This window comes from Mobula birostris, chromosome 8, assembly GCF_030028105.1.
Source record: "Mobula birostris isolate sMobBir1 chromosome 8, sMobBir1.hap1, whole genome shotgun sequence".
NCBI classification, from domain to species: domain Eukaryota; kingdom Metazoa; phylum Chordata; class Chondrichthyes; order Myliobatiformes; family Myliobatidae; genus Mobula; species Mobula birostris.
Window position 1 is genome coordinate 30,885,019 of NC_092377.1, and position 19,311 is coordinate 30,904,329.

A 19,311-nucleotide genomic window follows, 5' to 3' on the forward strand; every position below is an offset into this window, starting at 1 on the left:
ACCTGTAAAATTGCTGATGATATAACCATTGAAGATGGTGAGGAGAAGATGTACAAGAGTGAGGTTTCAGATTAATATATTTATTTATATATATATATATATTTATTTACTTTTCTGTTTGTTGTAGATGAGGATGTCCCTGCAGACATGATTGTGGAAGAATCAGGACCTGGTCCACAAAACAGCCCATACCAGCTACGGAGGAAGTCTCTATTGTCTAAAAGACAATATCCTACAAAAAATAATATGGAGGTGAGATGCACTGCTAAATGCAGAAATCTTTTTTTGGTGTTAACGCCACCATCCAAAAATCATCTTTGCCCAGGTGCAGATTTAATTTGTGAAAACGCGACTGGGACAACGATTGTATAAACTATTGCTATCTTGTTGTCAACCATAAGCCCATTTACTTTAGTTTTGTACAATGAAGCTGGGTTTGAATGTTGAATGCTGATATGCAGAGGCTTTAATTTTCAGAGAAAATAGTACTCAATGGTGGCATGGCGGGTGGGGAATTGAAGTCATATTTAGAGTATAAACTAAGCATCTTCATTTGGAAGAGTACATAGGGCATGATAAAGCAGATAAATTAACTAGTTTTTATTTTAATGCATTGCACCTGATGGATTAGGCTTTGGTTCATAAGCAAATGTAAATGTGATATTGTATATCAAAAATGAAGTTGGGGAAAAAAGAACAAGACTGACAACTCAGTGCACTTAGTCATAGCAGATAGAGAGGTGCTACAGTGTTGATTAGGAAGAACATCGTATCAGTATTCAAGGAAGATATTTTGGAGGGCTCTTCCAATGGTGGCATGCGTTAGAAAAAACAGGGACAATTACTTTGGTATTATATATTGCAGGTTTCCTAGCAGTTAGCAATAAAAAGATAAGCAGCTGTGTAGACAATTGACAGAAAGATGCCAGAGCAAAGGCACTGTAGTGGTGGGAGTACAAGGGAACAGATTTCAACTTTTTCAATAATGTCTGGGAGTGTCTTGGAGGTAAGACTCATCTTGGGAGCAGTGTGTCAGGGAAGTTCTCTTTTGAGCCAGTACTTCGATAATTGTACATAAAATGGGGTTCTACTGGACTTGGGAAATAAAAGCAGGCATGTTGTGGTAGCACAAATGGGAGCCTTTTAAAAAGAAGGTAGTATCCCTGGGAGTGTGAAAGGTAAGGATGGCAAGATTTATGAAATATGAATCAAAAGTGATGTTGAGTTGAAGAAAACAAAAGGAATAGACAAAATGGTGGAATCCCTTAAGAGGTATGGAAAATGTGGGAGTGTACATAACAAGGAAATTGGGAGGGGAAAAGAGGGCCATCAGTGGCAAGCAAAATTAAGATGAATCTAAATTATGCTTGGGGCCTAGGGATGTGGGTGAAGATTTAAATGAATATTTCTTGTTTGTATTCACTGCAAGGAGATGGTAGAGGGAGAGTTCAGGGTGAGGTAAGCTGATATTTTGTGCATTTTGACATTTGGGAAGACAGGATGTCTTGGGAAGCATGAAGGTGGATAAATATCCAGAGCCTGATGTGAGGAAATCCCGGCTGCTATGGGAGGCAATTAGTTTGTTGGGGCCCTTGCAGACATTTTTGTATCCTTACTAGCCGATGACTAGAAGATAACATTTGTTGCTCTAGTATTTAAGATGACAAAAATGGATTTGCTGGATTACTGAAGGATAGTGGATCTTGCATCACTGACAGGGGAATTACTGGTAATTATTTTTTAGGAGAGGATTTTTTTAAACTAGGAAAGGTAGGATTGGTTAGGGATATTCAGCATGGGTTTGTTTCTGGGAAATTTGATTGAAACTTGAAGAGGTAACTAAACATTTTCAGGAGAGTGTGGTCGATGCTGTGTACAAGGTCTTTAATAAGATCTTTAATTTGCTTGGTAAACTGGTCCAGAAGTTGGAGCCTATGGGATCCATGACAGATTGGTAATAGGAGTCAGGGCTGTGCTAGAGGGTTGCTTTCTCAATTAGAAGTCTGTTACCAGTGATGTACCTTAGCAGTTGGTATTGGTATGTTTGTGATGTACATTAACAACTTGGAAATGAATATATGATGGAAGGTAATTAAATTTGTAAGTACCACAAGAATTGCTAGTGATGTAGATATCAAGGCTACAGTGTGATGCTAGTCAGCTGGAAAATTTGGCAGAGTAATAGTAAGTGTAATTTAATCCTGTCAAATGCAAAATAATATTTGAGAAGATAAATAAGGTAGGATAGATCCAATAAATGGTAGTTTTCAAAGGAGTGTTGATGAACAAAGGGACCAAGTTCATATATCCCCAGAAATATTAGCGTGGATGGATAAGTTGGTGAAGGAGACTGATCTATCCTTTGCTGACCATGGAATAGAACATACCAGGGTATCATACCTGGAGATTTATGTGCTGCTCTTGTTGCCACATTATGAGATGGATGTGATTGCACTGGAGAAGGTGCAAAGGAAATTGTGCTTGTATGGAGTGACTGCAAAGACTAGTTTTATTTTCCCTAGAACAGATGAGATGAGGAATGACCTGGCAGAGGTGTATAAATTTGAGGGGGATAAATATAGTAGATAATTTTTTTCACTATGTTTATGATGAGGGAATGCATTTTATATGAGAGTCTACAAATTTGGAGTGGAATGGGGGAGTGTCCACGATGGCGTTCTTTGATATAGAAGCTGGCTTTAATATAGAAGCTGGATGATTTAGATTATGCAGCCTGAAGAGATATTGGAGGTGAATATGCTTAGACTATCTAAGGAGCACGTAGACAAATACTGGAATTGCTAAGCCAAAGAGGGCTATGGACCAAATGTGGGTAAAAGGAATTAGTGTCGATGGATGCAGTGAGTGGACTTAAGGACCTGCTTCTTTGGTTGACAACTGTCAATCCATAGATCAGAGAGGAAATATGCTGCATCTTTACCAACAACCATAAAGAAAACATTTAAAAAATAAGGTGTGATAACCCATTTCATAGATTAAGTGAGGTAGATTTTGTTTCAGTCACAATTTAATTGCCAAGGAAATAATTAACATGTGATTTTTTTAAATATGTTAATTATAACTTCCAATTTGTGGTGTCTATATATTTAGAAAGAGCAAAATGTGAAAAGGCACCAGCTATCCATTTTGGAGGTTATATTTTCATAGAATAGCTCAACAAGAATTGTGCTGTAGTTGGTAATTTTTCACTTGGACTGAATTCTTCATGATTGAGGTAACTGAAATTCAATTTTTATCTAATGAATTTTGTAGACTGCAGTGAATGGTAGAAAGGCTTACCATCAAATGATATGTTAATTGTTTCGAGCCATATCTTACTTAGGTATTTCTAACTTTTGAACAATTTTAGAATTAGGTTTATTATTCAAAGATTCAAGATTCAAAAAACTTTATTGTCATTCTAACCGTACATCAGCTCTGCAGGGCAGAATGAGACAGCGTTTCTCAGGAGTAGTGCAATCATAACATAACAAACGCAACACTAAATAATAAACACAACAATAAATAGTAAAACACAACAACCACATGTCAGTTAAAATCAAGTTACAAGTGTCCAGTGCAAGTTAAAAGGGTCCAAAGCAGAGTCAGGTGGAGCAGCTATTTAGCAGTCTGACTGCCTGTGGGAGGAAGCTGTTTTGTAGCCTTGTGGTTTTAGTTTTGATGCTCCTGTAACGTTTGCCTGATGGCAGAACAAACAGTTCATGGAGAGGGTGTGAGGGGTCTTTAATGATGTCCTGTGTCTTCTGGAGGCATTGACTCTGAAAGACGTCTTGTACAGAAGGTAGGGAGACCCCAGTAACCTCCTCTGCTCCCCTAACCACCCTCTGCAAGGCTTTTATGTCGACAACACTGCAGCTGGAGTACCAGGTTGTGATGCAAAAGGTCAGCACACTCTCAACCACACCTCTGTAGAATGTAGTTAAGATGTTAGTGGGGAATGATGCTTGTTTAAGCTTCCTCAGGAAGTACAATCTCTGCTGGGCCCCTTTCACAATCCCAGTGGTGTTCCTGGACCAGGTGAGATTGTCTGAGATCTGCACCCCAAGGAACTTGATGTTTTCCACTCTCTCCACTGTGGAGCCGCTGATGCTGAGGGGTGTGTGCTCAGGCTGAGACTGTCTGAAATCGACGATCATCTCCTTGGTTTTGGTGACATTAAGCATCAAGTTGTTATCCCTGTACCAGCTCTCTAGGTGTTTGATCTCCTCCCTGTACATTGTTTCATCATTTTTTCTGATGAGCCCCACCACTGTGGTATCATCTGCAAATTTAATAATCAGGTTCTCCTTGAATCTGGCTGCACAGTCAGGTGTTAGCAGTGTAAACAGCAATGGGCTAAGCACACAGCCTTGTGGGGATCCAGTGCTCAGTGGGAATCACCAGCATGTGACTTGAAGTTTGTAAACTTAGCAGCAGCAGTTCAATGCAATACATAATCTAGCAGAGAGAGAAAAAATGATAATAAATAAAATAAAACATAAACAAGTAAATCAATTACATGTATTGAATAACTTTTAAAAAATGTGCAAAAAACAGAAATGCTGTATATTTTTTTTAAAAAAGTGAGGTAGTGTCCAAAGCTTCAACAATGTCCATTTAGGAATTGGATGGCAGAGGGTTTTAAATGTGCAGTTTTAAATGTAGTTTAATACTTGGGTTTCCAGAGCAGTTTTGTTTTGAAATGGGGTGTTCTGGAACTGTCTGTTTTAGGTGTTCTGATTTTTTTCTTATATTGTTGTTTGATTCCTAAGAATCAAAAGATTGAAGACAAAACAGTCTTTTTGAAACTTGTGTCAAATACTTCGGCCGTTGAAATACTTCTCCCAATTTTTTTCTCAAATGTATAGTGGTGATAATGACTATAAAAAACATGATGAGCATACATACTCTAATAAGATCGTGGGGAAGAATAAAATAGGAGTAATATTATGGATATTGTTACTGTTTTTGTTTCTGAATCTTGGCTTTAAAGTAATTCCTTAGTTTCTAAAGTTTTGTACTTGACCTCTGGTCTTTTAAACTGAGATATTCATGATAAAGTGGTGCATCTCTGCAGCTTGATCTTCACATGTTCTGTCAAGACTTCATGGTCAGTGTACACATTTGTGTAGCTTGTCTGAGATTGTTAGTGAATCTTAAAAGCAGATTAAAAAGCACTAATCTTAAAATCCTCAATGGAATTCTGATATACGCAAGGATTCTAACACAATCTAATATCTTTGTAGGAGTTTTATCATAAAGTCTATCATTTTAGTGTACAAAATTGGCAGGTTAATATATTTCAGGATGTTTGCTATGGGAGCAATATGATGTATTGTTTGAGTGGTAGGAGTTTGTTAACAGTACAATTTTTCTGCTTATGGGTACTAATCTCTCTGATATTATAGTTTGCAGAGAAACAGGCCATTTAACAATCATTCTCTGATTATGTTGAGCTTCTATTCTGAACTTACAGTCTAACTCTCTCTGCCCTCTCTCATGTCCTTGTAACTTTTCTATGTAGTGATACTATTTGTTCTGCTTTATATATTTTACTTTCCTTTTGTTAACTATATTATTTTGAAGGTATCTAATTCTTTTCTTTCTAAAATAAAGACATTCTATGCTATCAAAGCCTTTCAAGATTCTGAAGATATCTGAAGTTATCCATCTGCATATTTTTCAGCCTTTTAATCATATCCTGATGCATTTGTTTTGTTTTCCTTGAAAATTCATTTTGCATCCACTGAATTGCCTCAGTACTTCCATAATGGCAGTGACCAGAACTGTACTCAGCTTAGAAATGAGTTTGGCGCAAATACTTGATTTTGCACTTCTAAATTGTTCAAAGTAAAACTAATCCTAGGTCTTTTCTTTTTAAAAACTTTATTATTGAACATTGCTGTTACAAATGCTGGCAATACTGTTTAGACAGTATTTGTGAAAAGAAAAATGTTTGACGTCCGAGTGCCTTGCAAGTTGTAATGGGCGCTGCAGTAAGACCCAGACTGTAACATGAAAATTTTGTGAAACCAGATTAAATTTAATGGTAACATGGATTTAAAAAGTTAATTAAATTGTATTAATGCCAACTTTGGCTTCTTTGTGTCTTTTCCACAAATCATTTTGTATCCAAAATTTGTATTTTTTTAATCTGTGCAAGACTTGAGGTAGTTACAAAGATGAAAAATAGTAATGGTACTGACAGAATGAAACAGAAGGATAAAAATTTTAACAGTAAAATGTTGTTGGTCAAAGATATCTTTGTTAGGATTGATAATATAAGTGGTAGTGACTTGTCTATGCTGAATATTTAATTGAAAAATATTATAGGCTTTTCTAATTATATGTGAAAACTCTAAAGATTTATAATAAAATGTCTACATGACCCACGCAGCAGATCATACCCCAACCCTTCACCGAACTGAGAAAAGAAATAAAACTAAATTTGGGTAGCAAAGAATGTACAGGAATGCTAGGTGTAATAATGGAGTAGTGATGATTTGATTAATCTGTTTAGTGCTAATGCTGTGCAGTCTGTGAAATGATGGCGAGCAGAAATGGCCAGACCTGCAGGTTGTAATGTGTCCAGATGGAAGAAGAGGCAAATTTTTAAAAAATCAGAGTTCTTCAGGCTTGCAATGGGCCTTTTTATAACAGTACAGGAGGCCATAGGCAGAGAGAGAGAGTGGGACAGGGAACTTGCCTCTTTTTAATGATGACACAGAATGTAGGTTGATCTGGTCACAAGTCATCCAATAGTAATTAATTTATCACTTGTGTATAAGATTTGAATAGGGTTCTAATGCTATTGATAAAGCTCTGTGATCATTAAAGGCATATACTACAGAAAAATTTCCATTTAAAGCAGCTTGTGTGAATGATTAACCTTGAATTGTCAGAATTATATTTGGTTAACTAAATAATATTCCTTTCCATTTTAAAAAATTTGAATTGGATGGAATGCTACATGGCTAATACAGGAACACGTGAACTATTGCCAGCATTCCATTAAGTAAATGTGAACTCGGGGTGATCAAGTAGGAATTTGTTCGTGAGAAGTATTAGTGTGTTTTTTTTAGGACCTAACTATTCAAACATTTATCTATTTTACATTTGTATCTGCATGGAGATATTTCAATGTTAAGAACAGAAAAGTGATAATATAAAAAGCACTTCAGTGCAAGTTGTAAACATGTGATCAGTGTGATATGCTTGTAAAAGGGAGTGTCCTGTAATTCCTAGTGGAACTCGGGAACTATTCACTCTGCTGGATGTTGAACTATGCAAATACTGAGCTTTGAATAACATTGTGAATGAAGGAAAAATGTGACAAAAGTGTTCATAATCAAATATTCGTGCTGATGTTGACTTTGTTCTTTGTAGCAAAAGGCCTTATTTTGCATTATTTTAACAAAATCTTTGGATAACATCTTACTAACATTAACAAACAGTGGAATTTCTCCACCTTTCCCCTCCCACTCCCAGATCCTCCTGAATTTTCATTTAAAAAAACTAAATCAAAATTCTATATAAGAACCAAAAGTAACTAAGTGAAAACAGAGGTGCGAATGTTAATTGATCTCTCTGACCTACAATATACTCGCTGTTAAATAATTCTAGGATAGTAAACTATAATGTATGCAAACCATGTACGCCTCTTGAAGTTGTAAACACCATACTTCAAAACACCAGAATGATGCCTGAGCTATTCCAATCTGAGAAGCTCTTATCTGTTGAAAGTAGAAATACAGTACTGTGCTTAAGTCTTAGGCACCCTAGATTTTTAATATAAGTTTTGTTTTATATGTTTTTTGTCTTCTGCCTTGTGTCAGTGGAAAAGAGCAAACTTTAGATTTCCATAGATCCATTTTCCAAAAAAATTAAATTTTAGAGGTTTTTTGTATTTCATTAAAAAATGTAAAATATTAAATAATAGACCACTTTTCAAAGAAAAACTTAATTACTTTGTAGGTGTATAGCCCAGTGCATGATTAAATAAAGATAACAAGTCAGTGCTAATGATCTGTGACACAATGAGATGAATGAACTAGACTGATTAACTGAAATATAAAGGGGTGTAGAATGAATCAAACTGAGTGAATTAAGACCAAACTAAAATGTGAAGGTGTGGCAGATGTGACAGTGTAACCTTCTGATCAGTAATTCTTACACCATCGCGAGAGTGAACGTAGCAATAAGTCACAAGGTGGTCATCCTGCATCAGCAAGGTCTCTCCCAAGTAGACATTTTGCTGCTGACAAGAGTTTAAAAAGTGTTGTCAAAGCTCCTCTGAAGAAGGACAAAGAAGCAGGCAAGGTTTAGGACCAGAAACACAGTGGTCAGCCATGGAAACTGAGTACAGCAGAGGAGAGATACATCAAATTGACGTCCCTTCTAAATCACAAGAAGTCCACCTCTGCTATCAGCTGTCAACATTCAAAAACCACTGGAACCCAAATACACCTCTCTACAGTCTGGAGAAGTCTTGTTAAAAGTGGTCCTCGTGGAAGAGTTACTGCCAAAAAGCCATTTCTTAGAAGTGGAAACAAGGCCAAGAGACTCAACTATGCACAAAAACACAAGGACTGGGGTGCTACACAATGGCAGCAAATGCTCTGGGCTGACGAGTCAAAATGTGAAATTTTTGCCTCAAACAGGAGGCAGTTTGTTTGTAGAAGAGCTGGAGAACGCTCCATGGATGAGTGTCTGCAGCCAGTAGTGAACCACAGTGGATGTGCAGGTTTGGGTCTGCATTTCTGCAAATGGATTTGGTGATCTAATCAGAATTAATGAAATCCTCAATGCTGAGAAGTAGAAGCAGATTCTCATCCATCAGGGAGGCATCTGCTCAGTCCCACTTCATTCAGGACAATGACCCCAAACATACAGCCCAAGGTCATAAAGAACTATCTGCTACTGGAGAATGAGACAGGGTAGGTATGTGTATAGGGAACACTTACCTGATTTCTTTGTGTTCTCTTGCATTTCTTATACTCGATTAAGTACCTCATTTGTTCCTACCTGCCTATACCTGCTAGGCAACTCCCTTTTTTTTCTTAACCAGGGCCTGAATATCTTGAAAACCAAGGCTCCCTAAGCCTGTTAGCTTTACCTTTTATTCTGACGGGCACATACAAGCTTTCTGCTTTCAAAATTTTACTTTGGAAGGCCTTCCACTTACTAAGTTCACCTTTGCCAGAAAATAGCCTGTCCCAATTCATACTTGCCAGATCCTTTCTGATACCATCAAAATTGGCCTTTCTCCAATTTAAAATCTCAACTTGTGGACCAGACCTATCTTCTTTTCCATATTTACTTTGAAATTAATGACATTATGATCGCCAGAGAGAGACTTGTTCTGGAGCTGCTCCGGCCTATGGTCAGGCCACACTTAGATCCCCTCCAGTTCGCCTACCAGCCCCGACTAGGAGTTGAGGATGCCAACGTCTACCTGCTGAACTGTGTCCACGCCCACCTGGGCAAGCCAGCGAGCAATGTGAGGGTCATGTTTTTTGACTTTTCCAGTGCGTTCAACACCATCCGCCCTGCTCTGCTGGGGTAGAAGCTGACAGTGATGCAGATGGATGCTTTCCTGGTGTCGTGGATTCTTGATTGCCTGACTGGCAGACCACAGTACGTGTGCTTGCAACACTGTGTGTCCGACAGAGTGATCAGCAGCACTGGGCTCCACAGGGGACTTTCTTGTCTCCCTTTCTCTTCACTATTTACACCTCGGACTTCAACTACTGCACAGAGTCTTGTCATCTTCAGAAGTTTTCTGATGACTCTGCCATAGTTGGATGCATCAGCAAGGGAGATGAGGCTGAGTATAGGGCTACGGTAGGAAACTTTGTCACATGGTGTGAGCAGAATTATCTGCAGCTTAATGTGAAAAAGACTGAGGAGCTGGTGGTAGACCTGAGGAGAGCGAAGGTACCGGTGACCCCTGTTTCCATCCAGGGGCTCAGTGTGGACATGGTGGTGGATTACAAATACCTGGGGATACGAATTGACAATAAACTGGACTGGTCAAAGAACACTGAGGCTGTCTACAAGAAGGGTCAGAGCCGTCTCTATTTCCTGAGGAGACTGAGGTCCTTTAACATCTGCCGGACGATGCTGAGGATGTTCTATGAGTCTGTGGTGGCCAGTGCGATCATGTTTGCTGTTGTGTGCTGGGGCAGCAGGCTGAGGGTAGCAGACACCAACAGAATCAACAAACTCATTCGTGAGGCCAGTGATGTTGTGGGGATGGAACTGAACTCTGATGGTGGTGTCAGAAAAGAGGATGCTGTCCAAGTTGCATGCCATCTTGGGCAATGTCTTCCATCCACTACATAATGTACTGGTTGGGCACAGGAGTACATTCAGCCAGAGACTCATTCCACCGAGATGCACCACAGAGCGTCATAGGAAGTCATTCCTGCCCGTGGCCATCATACTTTATAACTCCTCCCTTGGAGGGTCAGACACCCTGAGCCAATAGGCTGGCCCTGGACTTATTTCCTGGCATAATTTACATATTACTATTTAATTATTTATGGTTTTATTACTATTATTTATGGTGCAACTGTAATGAAAACCAATCTCCCCCGGGATCAATGAAGTATGACTATGAGATGCAAAGTGTTTCCCATGCACGTACCTACCCTATCTCGTTCAATAGCAGCAGATCAAGTATCACATACTCTCTCATTGGGAATTCTACATACTGATTAAGGAAATTTTCCTGATCCTAAGACCATGGGATATAGGAGCAGAAGTAGGCTGTTCGGCCCATTGAGTCTGCTGTGCCATTCAGTCATGGGCTGATCTAATTACTCCAGTCGTCCCCACTCCCCTGACTTCTCCCCATACCCTTTGATGCCCTGGCTAATCAAGAACCTATCTGTCTCTGCCTTAAATACACCCAGTGACTTGGCCTCCACAGTCTTTCGAAACAACAAATTCCACAGATTTACTACCCTCTAGCTAAAGTAATTTCTCTGCATCTCTGTTCTAAATGGACGTCCTTCAATCCTGAAGTCATGCCCTTTTGTTCTAGACTCCCCTACCATGGAAAATACCTTTGCCCTATCTAATCTGTTCAGACCTTTTAACATTCGGAATGTTCCAGTGAGATCCCCCCTCATTCTCCTGAACTCCAGGGAATACAGCCCAGGAGCTGCCAGACGTTCTTCATACAGTAAACCTTTCATTCCTGGAGTCATTCTCGTGAATCTTCTCTGAACCCTCTCCAATGTCATTATATCCTTTCTAAAATAAGGAGCCCAAAATTGATACCTGGAAATATGATGTTGTAGCTATTAGTGAAACATGGTTGCAAGAGGGGTGTGATTGGCAACTAGGTATTCCTGGCATTGCTTCAGGTGTGATAGAATCAGAGGGGCAAGAGAGGGAGGTGTTGCGTTGCTTGTCAGAGAAAATATTGCAGTGGTGCTTGGGCAGGATAGATGAGAGGACTTGTCTAGGGAGGCTATTTGGGTGGAATTGAGTAATGGGAAAGGTGTAGTAACGCTTATAGGGGTGTATTATAGACAATCTAATGGGGAGCAAGAATTGGAGGAGCAAATTTGTAAGAAGATAGCAGATATTTGTAGTAAGCACAAGGTTGTGCTTGTGGGAGATTTTAAATTTCCACACACAGACTGGGCAACCCATTCTGTAAAAGGGCTGGATGGATTGGAGTTTGTAAAATGTGTGCAAGATAGTTTTTTGCAGCGATACATAGAGGTACCAACTAGAGAAGGTGCAGTGTTGGATCTCTTGTCAGGGAATGAGATAGATCAGGTGGCAGAGATATGTGTTGGGGAGCACTTCGGGTCCAGTGATCACAATGCCATTAGTTTCAATGTTATTATGGAGAAGGATAGGACTGGACCCAGGGTTGAAATTTTTGATTGGAGAAAGGCTAACTTTGAGGAGATGTGAAAGGATTTAGGAGGAGTGGATTGGGACAGTTTGTTTTATGGGAAGGATGTAATAGAGAAATGGAGGTCATTTAAAAGTTAAATTTTGAGGGTACAGAATCTTTATGTTCCTGTTAGGTTGAAAGGAAAGGTTAACAGTTTGAGAGAGCCATGGTTTTCAAGGGATATTGGAAACTTGGTTCGGAAAAAGAGAGATATCTACAATAAATATAGGCAGCTTGGAGTAAATGAGGTGCTGGAGGAATATAAAGAATGTAAAAAGAATCTTAAGAAAGAAATTAGAAAAGCTAAAAGAAGATATAAGGTTGCTTTGGCAAGTAAGGTGAAAATAAATCCAGAGGGTTTCTGCAGTTACATTAATAGCAGAAGGATAGTGAGGGATAAAATTGGTCCCTTAGAGAATCAGAGTGGACAGCTATGTGCAGAGCCAAAAGAGATTGGGGAGATTTTGAACAATTTCTTTTCTTCATTATTCATTAAGGAGAAGGATATTGAATTGTGTAAGGTAAGGGAAACAAGTAGGGTAGTTATGGAATCTATAATGATTAAAGAAGAGGAAGTACTGGGGCTTTTAAGGAATATAAAAGTAGACAAGTCTCCGGGTCCTGACAGGATATTCCCTAGGACCTTGAGGGAAGTTAGTGTGGAAACTGCAGGGGCTCTGACAGAGATATTTCAAATGTCATTAGAAACGGAGTTGGTGCCAGAGGGTTGGCGTATTGCTCATGTTGTTCCATTGTTTAAAAAGGGTTCTAAGACTAAACCTAGCAATTATTGGCCTGTGAGTTTAACGTCAGTGGTGGGTAAATTTATGGAAAGTATTCTTAGAGATGGTATATATAATTATCTGGATAGACAGGGTCTGATTAGGAATAGTCAACATGGATTTGTGTGTGGAAAGTCATGTTTGACAAATCTTAGTGAATTTTTTGAAGAGGTTAGTAGGAAAGTTGACGAAGGTAAAGCAGTGAATGTTGTCTACATGGACTTCAGTAAGGCCTTTGACAAGGGTCCACACGGAAGGGTAGTTAGGAAGGTTCAGTTGTTAGGTATTAATATTGAAGTAGTAAAATGGATTCGGCAGTGGCTGGATGGGAGCCGTCAGAGAGTAGTGGTGGAAAACTATCAGATTGGAGGCCAGTGACTAGTGGTGTGCCTCAGGGATCTGTACTGGGTCCAGTGTTGTTTGTCATATATATTCATGATCTGGATGATGGGGTAGTAAATTGGATTAGTAAGTATACAGATGATACTAAGATAGGTGGAGTTGTGGATAATGAGGGGGGTTTTCAAAGCTTGCAGAGAGATTTAGGCCAGTTAGAAGAGTGGGCTGAAAGATGGCAGATGGAGTTTAATGCTGATAAATGTGAGGTGCTATATTTTGGTAGGACTAATCAAAATAGCACATACATGGTAAATGGTGGGACATTGAAGAATGCAGTAGAACAGAGGGATGTAGGAATAATGGAGCATAGTTCCCTGAAGCTGGAATCTCATGTGGATAGGGTGGTGAAGAAAGCTTCTGGTATGCTGGCCTTTATTAATCAGAGCATTGAGTATAGGAGTTGGGATATAATGTTGAAATTGTACAAGGCATTGGTAAGGCCAAATTTGGAGTATTGTGTACAGTTCTGGTCACTGAATTATAGAAAAGATGTCAACAAAATAGAGACAGTACAGAGAAGATTTACAGGTGTCCCCCGCTTTTCGAACGTTCGCTTTACGAAACCTCACTATTACAAAAGACCTACATTAGTACCCTATTTTCGCTTTCAGGAGGTGTTTTCACTGTTACGAGAAAAAAATTCAGTGCGCGATAAAGGCAGCGCGCCCCAAGCAGCCGCTCTCCCCCGGATTCTCGCCGGCATTGCTTAAACACGAGCCTGCGAGCAGCCGTTTGCAAGATGAGTTCTATGGTATCGGAAAAGCCTGAAAGAGCTCGTAAGGGTGTTACACTTATGGTAAAACTAGACATAATTAAGCGTTTTGATCATGGTGAACGAAGTAAGGACAACGTGAGTTTGGCTTGTGGAAGTTGACGAAGATGATGTTGAAGAGGTTTTGGCATCCCATCACCAAGAACTGACAGGTGAAGAGCTGATGCAATTGGAAGAAAAAAGGATATAATCGAAACCGAATGAGTAATGATAAAGTACGACTTTAATTTTGAAAGGGTACGTCGGTTTAGGGGATATTTGCAGGATGGTTTGAGTCCTTATTAAAGAACTGTGTGATAGAAAAATACGCGAGGCTCAGCAGTCAAGCAAGCCTTCCACAGCAGACAACGAACCTCAACCTTTGACATTGAGGCGGGCAGTCATAGGAGAAGATGAGCTGCCTGCTCTAATGGAAACAGGCGACGAGATGACACCCCAGTGTCCCACCACCCCAACCCCCAGGCCACGGACAGATACTGAATCGCGGAGAATGCAAAGGTAGCCAGGAGGCACACAGCACATCTTTAAGAAAAAAAACTGAAATAAACATGCTAATTAATCAAGTGGCGCCGACACGTAATTGTTGGCCCAGATCAGAGACGATGCAATCGGAAATCGGCACTGATCTGGGCCGACAATTACGGGCGGCACCTAATTGATTAACATGTTTGTTTCGTCTTTTTTCTTAAAGATGTGCTGTGTACCTCCCGGCTACCGCTGGACCCCTGTGTTCTTCGTGGCAATGTATCGCTCAGCGGCCTGGAGAGTGGGGGGGCCACTGCACCACCCAAACTCCGACTCAGACTAACACACCATCATCAGCGTGCTCGGCGCTGTCCCGAGTACTTCACTGTACATACATTATTTCTACTTTATATTGGCTGTGTATTTTTACGTGTTATTTGGTATGATTTGGCAGCTTCATAGCTTAAAGGTTACTGGAGAGCGCTTGCGCCGTGTTTTTGCCAACAGCGCTTGCGTGAGATTTTCTGCCGACGGCGCTTGCGTGAGATTTTCGCTCCGGAGAACAGTTCAGTAATGATTGTGGAAAAGTATTTCTACTTTATATAGGCTGTGTATTTATCATATCATTCCTGCTTTTACTATGTGTTACTGTTATTTTAGGTTCTATGTGTTATTTGGCATGATTTGGTAGGTTATTTTTGGGTCTGCGAACGCTCACAAAATTTTCCCATATAAATCGTAATTGCTTCTTCGCTTTACGATATTTCGGCTTACGAACAGTTTCATAGGAATGCTGTACCTTCGGATAGCGGGGGAAACCTGTACTAGAATGTTACCTGGGTTTCATCTCCTAAGTTACAGAGAAAGGTTGAACAAGTTGGGTCTTAATTCTTTGGAGCGTAGAAAGTTGAGGGGGGACTTGATAGAGGTATTTAAAATTATGAGGGGGGTAGATAATGTGGATAGGCTTTTTCCATTGAGAATGGGGGAGATTCAAACAAGAGGACATGAGTTGAGAGTTAAAGGGCAAAAGTTTAGGGGTAACATGAGGGCGAACTACTTTACTCAGAGAGTGGTAGCTGTGTGGAATGAGCTTCCAGCAGAAGTGGTTGAGGCAGGTTCGATGTTGTCATCTTAAGTTAAATTGGATAGCTATATGGACAGGAAGGGAATGGAGGGTTATGGGCTGAGTGCATGTCGGTGGGACTAGGTGAGAGTAAGAGTTCAGCACGGACTAGAATGGCTGAGATGGCCTGTTTCTGTGCTGTAATTGTCATATGGTTATAAAACTGTACACAATACTTCAAGTGTGGTCTAGCGAGCGCCTTATAGAGCCTCAACATCACATACCTGCTCTTGTATACTATACCTCTAGAAATTGCATTTGCCTTCTTCACCACCGAATCACCCTGGAGGTTAGCCTTTCGGGTATCCTGCACAAGGACTCCCAAGTCCCTTTGCATCTCTGCATTTTGAATTCTCTCCCCATCTAAATAATAGTCTGCCCATTTATTTCTTCTACCAAAGTGGATGACCATACACTTTCCAACATTGTATTTCATTTGCCACTTCTTTGCCCATTCCCTAACTGTCTAAGTCTTGCTGCAGGCTCTCTTTTCCCCTCGATATTACCTGCTCCTCCACCTATCTTTATATCATCCACAAATTTAGCCACAAATCCATTAATCTCATAGTCCAAAATATTGACATACATCATAAAAAGCAGTGGTCCCAACACCAAACCCTGTGGAACTCTACTGGTAACCGGCAGCCAGCCAGAATAGGATCCCTTTATTCCCACCCTCTGTTTTCTGCTGATCAGCAAATGCTCCACCCATGCTAGTAACTTCCCTGTAATTCCATGGGCTCTTATCTTGCTAAGCAGCCTCATGTGCGGCACCTTGTCAAAGTCCTTCTGATAATCCAGATACACCCCATCCACTGCATCTCCTTGTAATTTCCTCAAAAAATTGCAGTTGGTTAGTGAGGCAGCATTTTCCTTTCAGGAAACCATGCTGGCTTTGGCCTATCTTGTCATGTGCCTCCAGGTACTCCGTAATCTCATCCCTAACAATCGATTACAACAACTTCCCAGCTACTGATGTCAGGCTAACAACTCTATAGTTTCCTTTTTGCTGCTACCCACTCTTCTTAAATTTTCCAGTCATCCGGTACAGTGCCAGAGGCTATTGATTCTTCCCAGTCTTCTATCTTCCCATTAGCTTTGGCTTCCTTGTACCCTCTCTTTTGCTTTTACTTTGGCTCTGTCTTCACTTGTCAGCCATGGTAGTGTCCTTCCATTCGAAAATTTCTTATTATTTTCGAATATATATGTCTTGCACTTCCCCCATTTTTCACAGAAACTCCAGCCATTCTTGCTCTGCTGTCCTTCCTGCTACTGTCCCTTTCCAGTCAATTTGGGCCAATTCCCCTCTCATGCCATTGTAATTTCCTTTATTCCACTGAAGTACCGACATACTGGAATTTAGTTTCTCATTCTGAAATTTCAAAGTGAACTTGATCATATTGTAATCCTTCAAGGTTCGTTAACCTTAAGTCCTCTTATCACCTCTGGATCATTGCACAACACCCGATCCAGGACAGCCGATCCCCTTGTGGGCTCAACGACAAGCTGTTCTAAAAAGCCATGCCTTAGACATTCTATTAATTCTCTCTTGAGGTCCAGTAATGGCCTGGTTTTCTGAATTCACTTTCATGTTAAAATCCCCAATGATTATCATGACATTGCCCTTCTGACATGCCTTTTCTATCTCCTGCTGTAATTTGTAATCCACATCCCAGCTGCTGTTTGGAGGCCTGTATACAACTGTCATTAGGGTCCTTTTACCGTTGCCATTTCTTAACTCAACCCATAGAGACTCTACACCTTCCGATCCTATGTCCTCCCTTTCTAATGATTTAATATTATTTCTTATACACAGGGCCACACCACTCCCTCTGCCTACTAACTTATCTTTCCGATATACCGTATATTCTTGGATGTACGGTTCCCAATGGCAGCCATCCTTTCGCCAAGTTTCAGAGATGGCCACAATGTCATACTTGCCACTCTGCAGCTGAATTTCAAGATCATCTTATTTTATTTCTTAAGCTGCGTGCATTCAAATATAACACTTTCATTCCAGTATTTGTTGCTTTCTTTTTTAACTGCACCTCACCTCTATTGCCCTGTAACTCATCTCACTGGCTGTGATTATGCCTGATCTCCTGCCTGTCCTTTCTATTATCTCTGTTGCACGCTGTCTTTGATTTATTTCTGTTTTCCCCTTCCTCCCTCCGGTTCCCATCCCCCTGCCAAATTAGTTTAACCCCTCCCTGACAGCTCTATTAAACCTGCCTGCGAGGATATTGGACCCCTTTGGGTTCAGGTGTGGCTTGTCCTTTTTGTACAGGTCATACCTCCCCCAGAAGAGGCCCCAATGATCCAGGAATCGGAAGCCCTGCCCCCTAACCAGTTTCTGAGTCACGCATTAATATGCCTGATCATGCTATTCTTGTTAGCACGTTGCGCTGGCAGCAATCCTGAGATTACTACCCTGGAGGTCCTGCTTTTCAGCTTCCTACCCAGCTCCCTGAATTCTCTCTTCAGGACCTCCTCCCTTTTTCTACCTATGTCATTGGTACCAACGTATACCAAGACTTCTGGCTGTTCACTCTTTCCCTTCAGAATATTCTGCACACAGTCCGAGACATCTCGTACCCTAGCACCTGGGAGACAACATGCTGGTATCTCTATCAGGCTGATAGAACCTTCTGTCTGTTTCCCTCATTATGGAATCCCCTATGACTACTGCATTCCTCATCTTCCTCTTTCCCTTCTGCACCACAGAACGAGGCTCAGTGCCAGAGACCCGATCACTGTGGTCGTCATCTGTCAGGTCACCCCCTCTTCCCCCCCCCCCCCCCCCCCCACCAACAGCATCCAAAATGAGGTAACAATTACTGAAGGGGATGGCCACGGGGGTGCCCTCTACTAGCTGAGCTGATCCCTTCCCTTCCCTGACAATTTGTAGAGATATAACAGGCAGTTACAAGGACATGATGTTGTTTTAGTAGGCGATTTTAGCTTTCCACATATTGACCGGGAATTCCATGCTATAAAACGGACTAGATGGGATAGATTTTGTCAGATGTGTTTAGGAAAGGCGGAGTCATAAAAAAAGCTTTTGGCACCTTGGCCTTTATAAATCAAAGTATTGAGTCCAGGAGATGGGATGTTATATTGAAGTTGTATAAGGCGTTGGTGAGGCTGAATTTGGAGTAGTGTGTGTAATTTTGGTCACCCACCTACAGAAAAGATGGAAGGAAGTTTGAAAGAGTACAGAGAAAATTTACAAGGATGTTGCCAGGACTGGAAGACCTGAGTTATTAGGAAAGATGGATGAGGGGTATAGATAGGATAAAAATAAGCAGGTATTTTCTATTGGGGCAAAAAGAATCAGCAGATGCTGGGAAATTCAAAGCAGCACACACAAAATGCTGGGGAACTCAGAAGGTCAGGCAGCACATATGGAAAAGAGTAAACAGGTGATGTTTTATGCAGAGACCCCTCTTTTGGACTGAGAAGGAAGGGCAAGATGCCTGAGTTAAAAGTTGGTGGGGGGGTGGGGAAAGAGGTCAGCTGGAAGGTAATAGGTGAAGGCACATGGGTGGGAAAGATGAAGGGCTGGAGAAGAAAGAATCTGATAGGAGAGGAGAGTGGACAATAGGAGAAAGGGAAGGAGAAGGGGACCTAGGGAGAAGTAGGCAGTTGAGAAGAGGTAAAATGTCAAAGTGGGGAATGGTGGGTAGGACAATTAGAGGTCATGGGTTAAGGGTGAAAGGTTTAAGCAGAACATGAGGGGAAGCTTTTTCACTTAGAAGATTGTGAGAATGTGGAACAAGCTGCCAGCACAAGTGGGGCATGCGAGCTCAATTTCAACATGTAAGAGAGGTTTGGATAGCTCCATGGATAG

General features: G+C 40.7%; 1 protein-coding gene across 2 annotated transcripts in view; it reads left to right on the plus strand.

Moving 5' to 3' along the window:
- Positions 1 to 19,311, plus strand: part of fbxo11b (F-box protein 11b) — a 146,101-nt gene that overhangs the window by 52,331 nt on the left and 74,459 nt on the right. For both annotated transcript variants that reach the window (XM_072264950.1, XM_072264951.1), the window contains exon 2: positions 128 to 252. In XM_072264950.1, the coding sequence (XP_072121051.1) occupies positions 128 to 252 (125 nt within the window). The remainder of the gene's footprint in view (positions 1 to 127; positions 253 to 19,311) is intronic.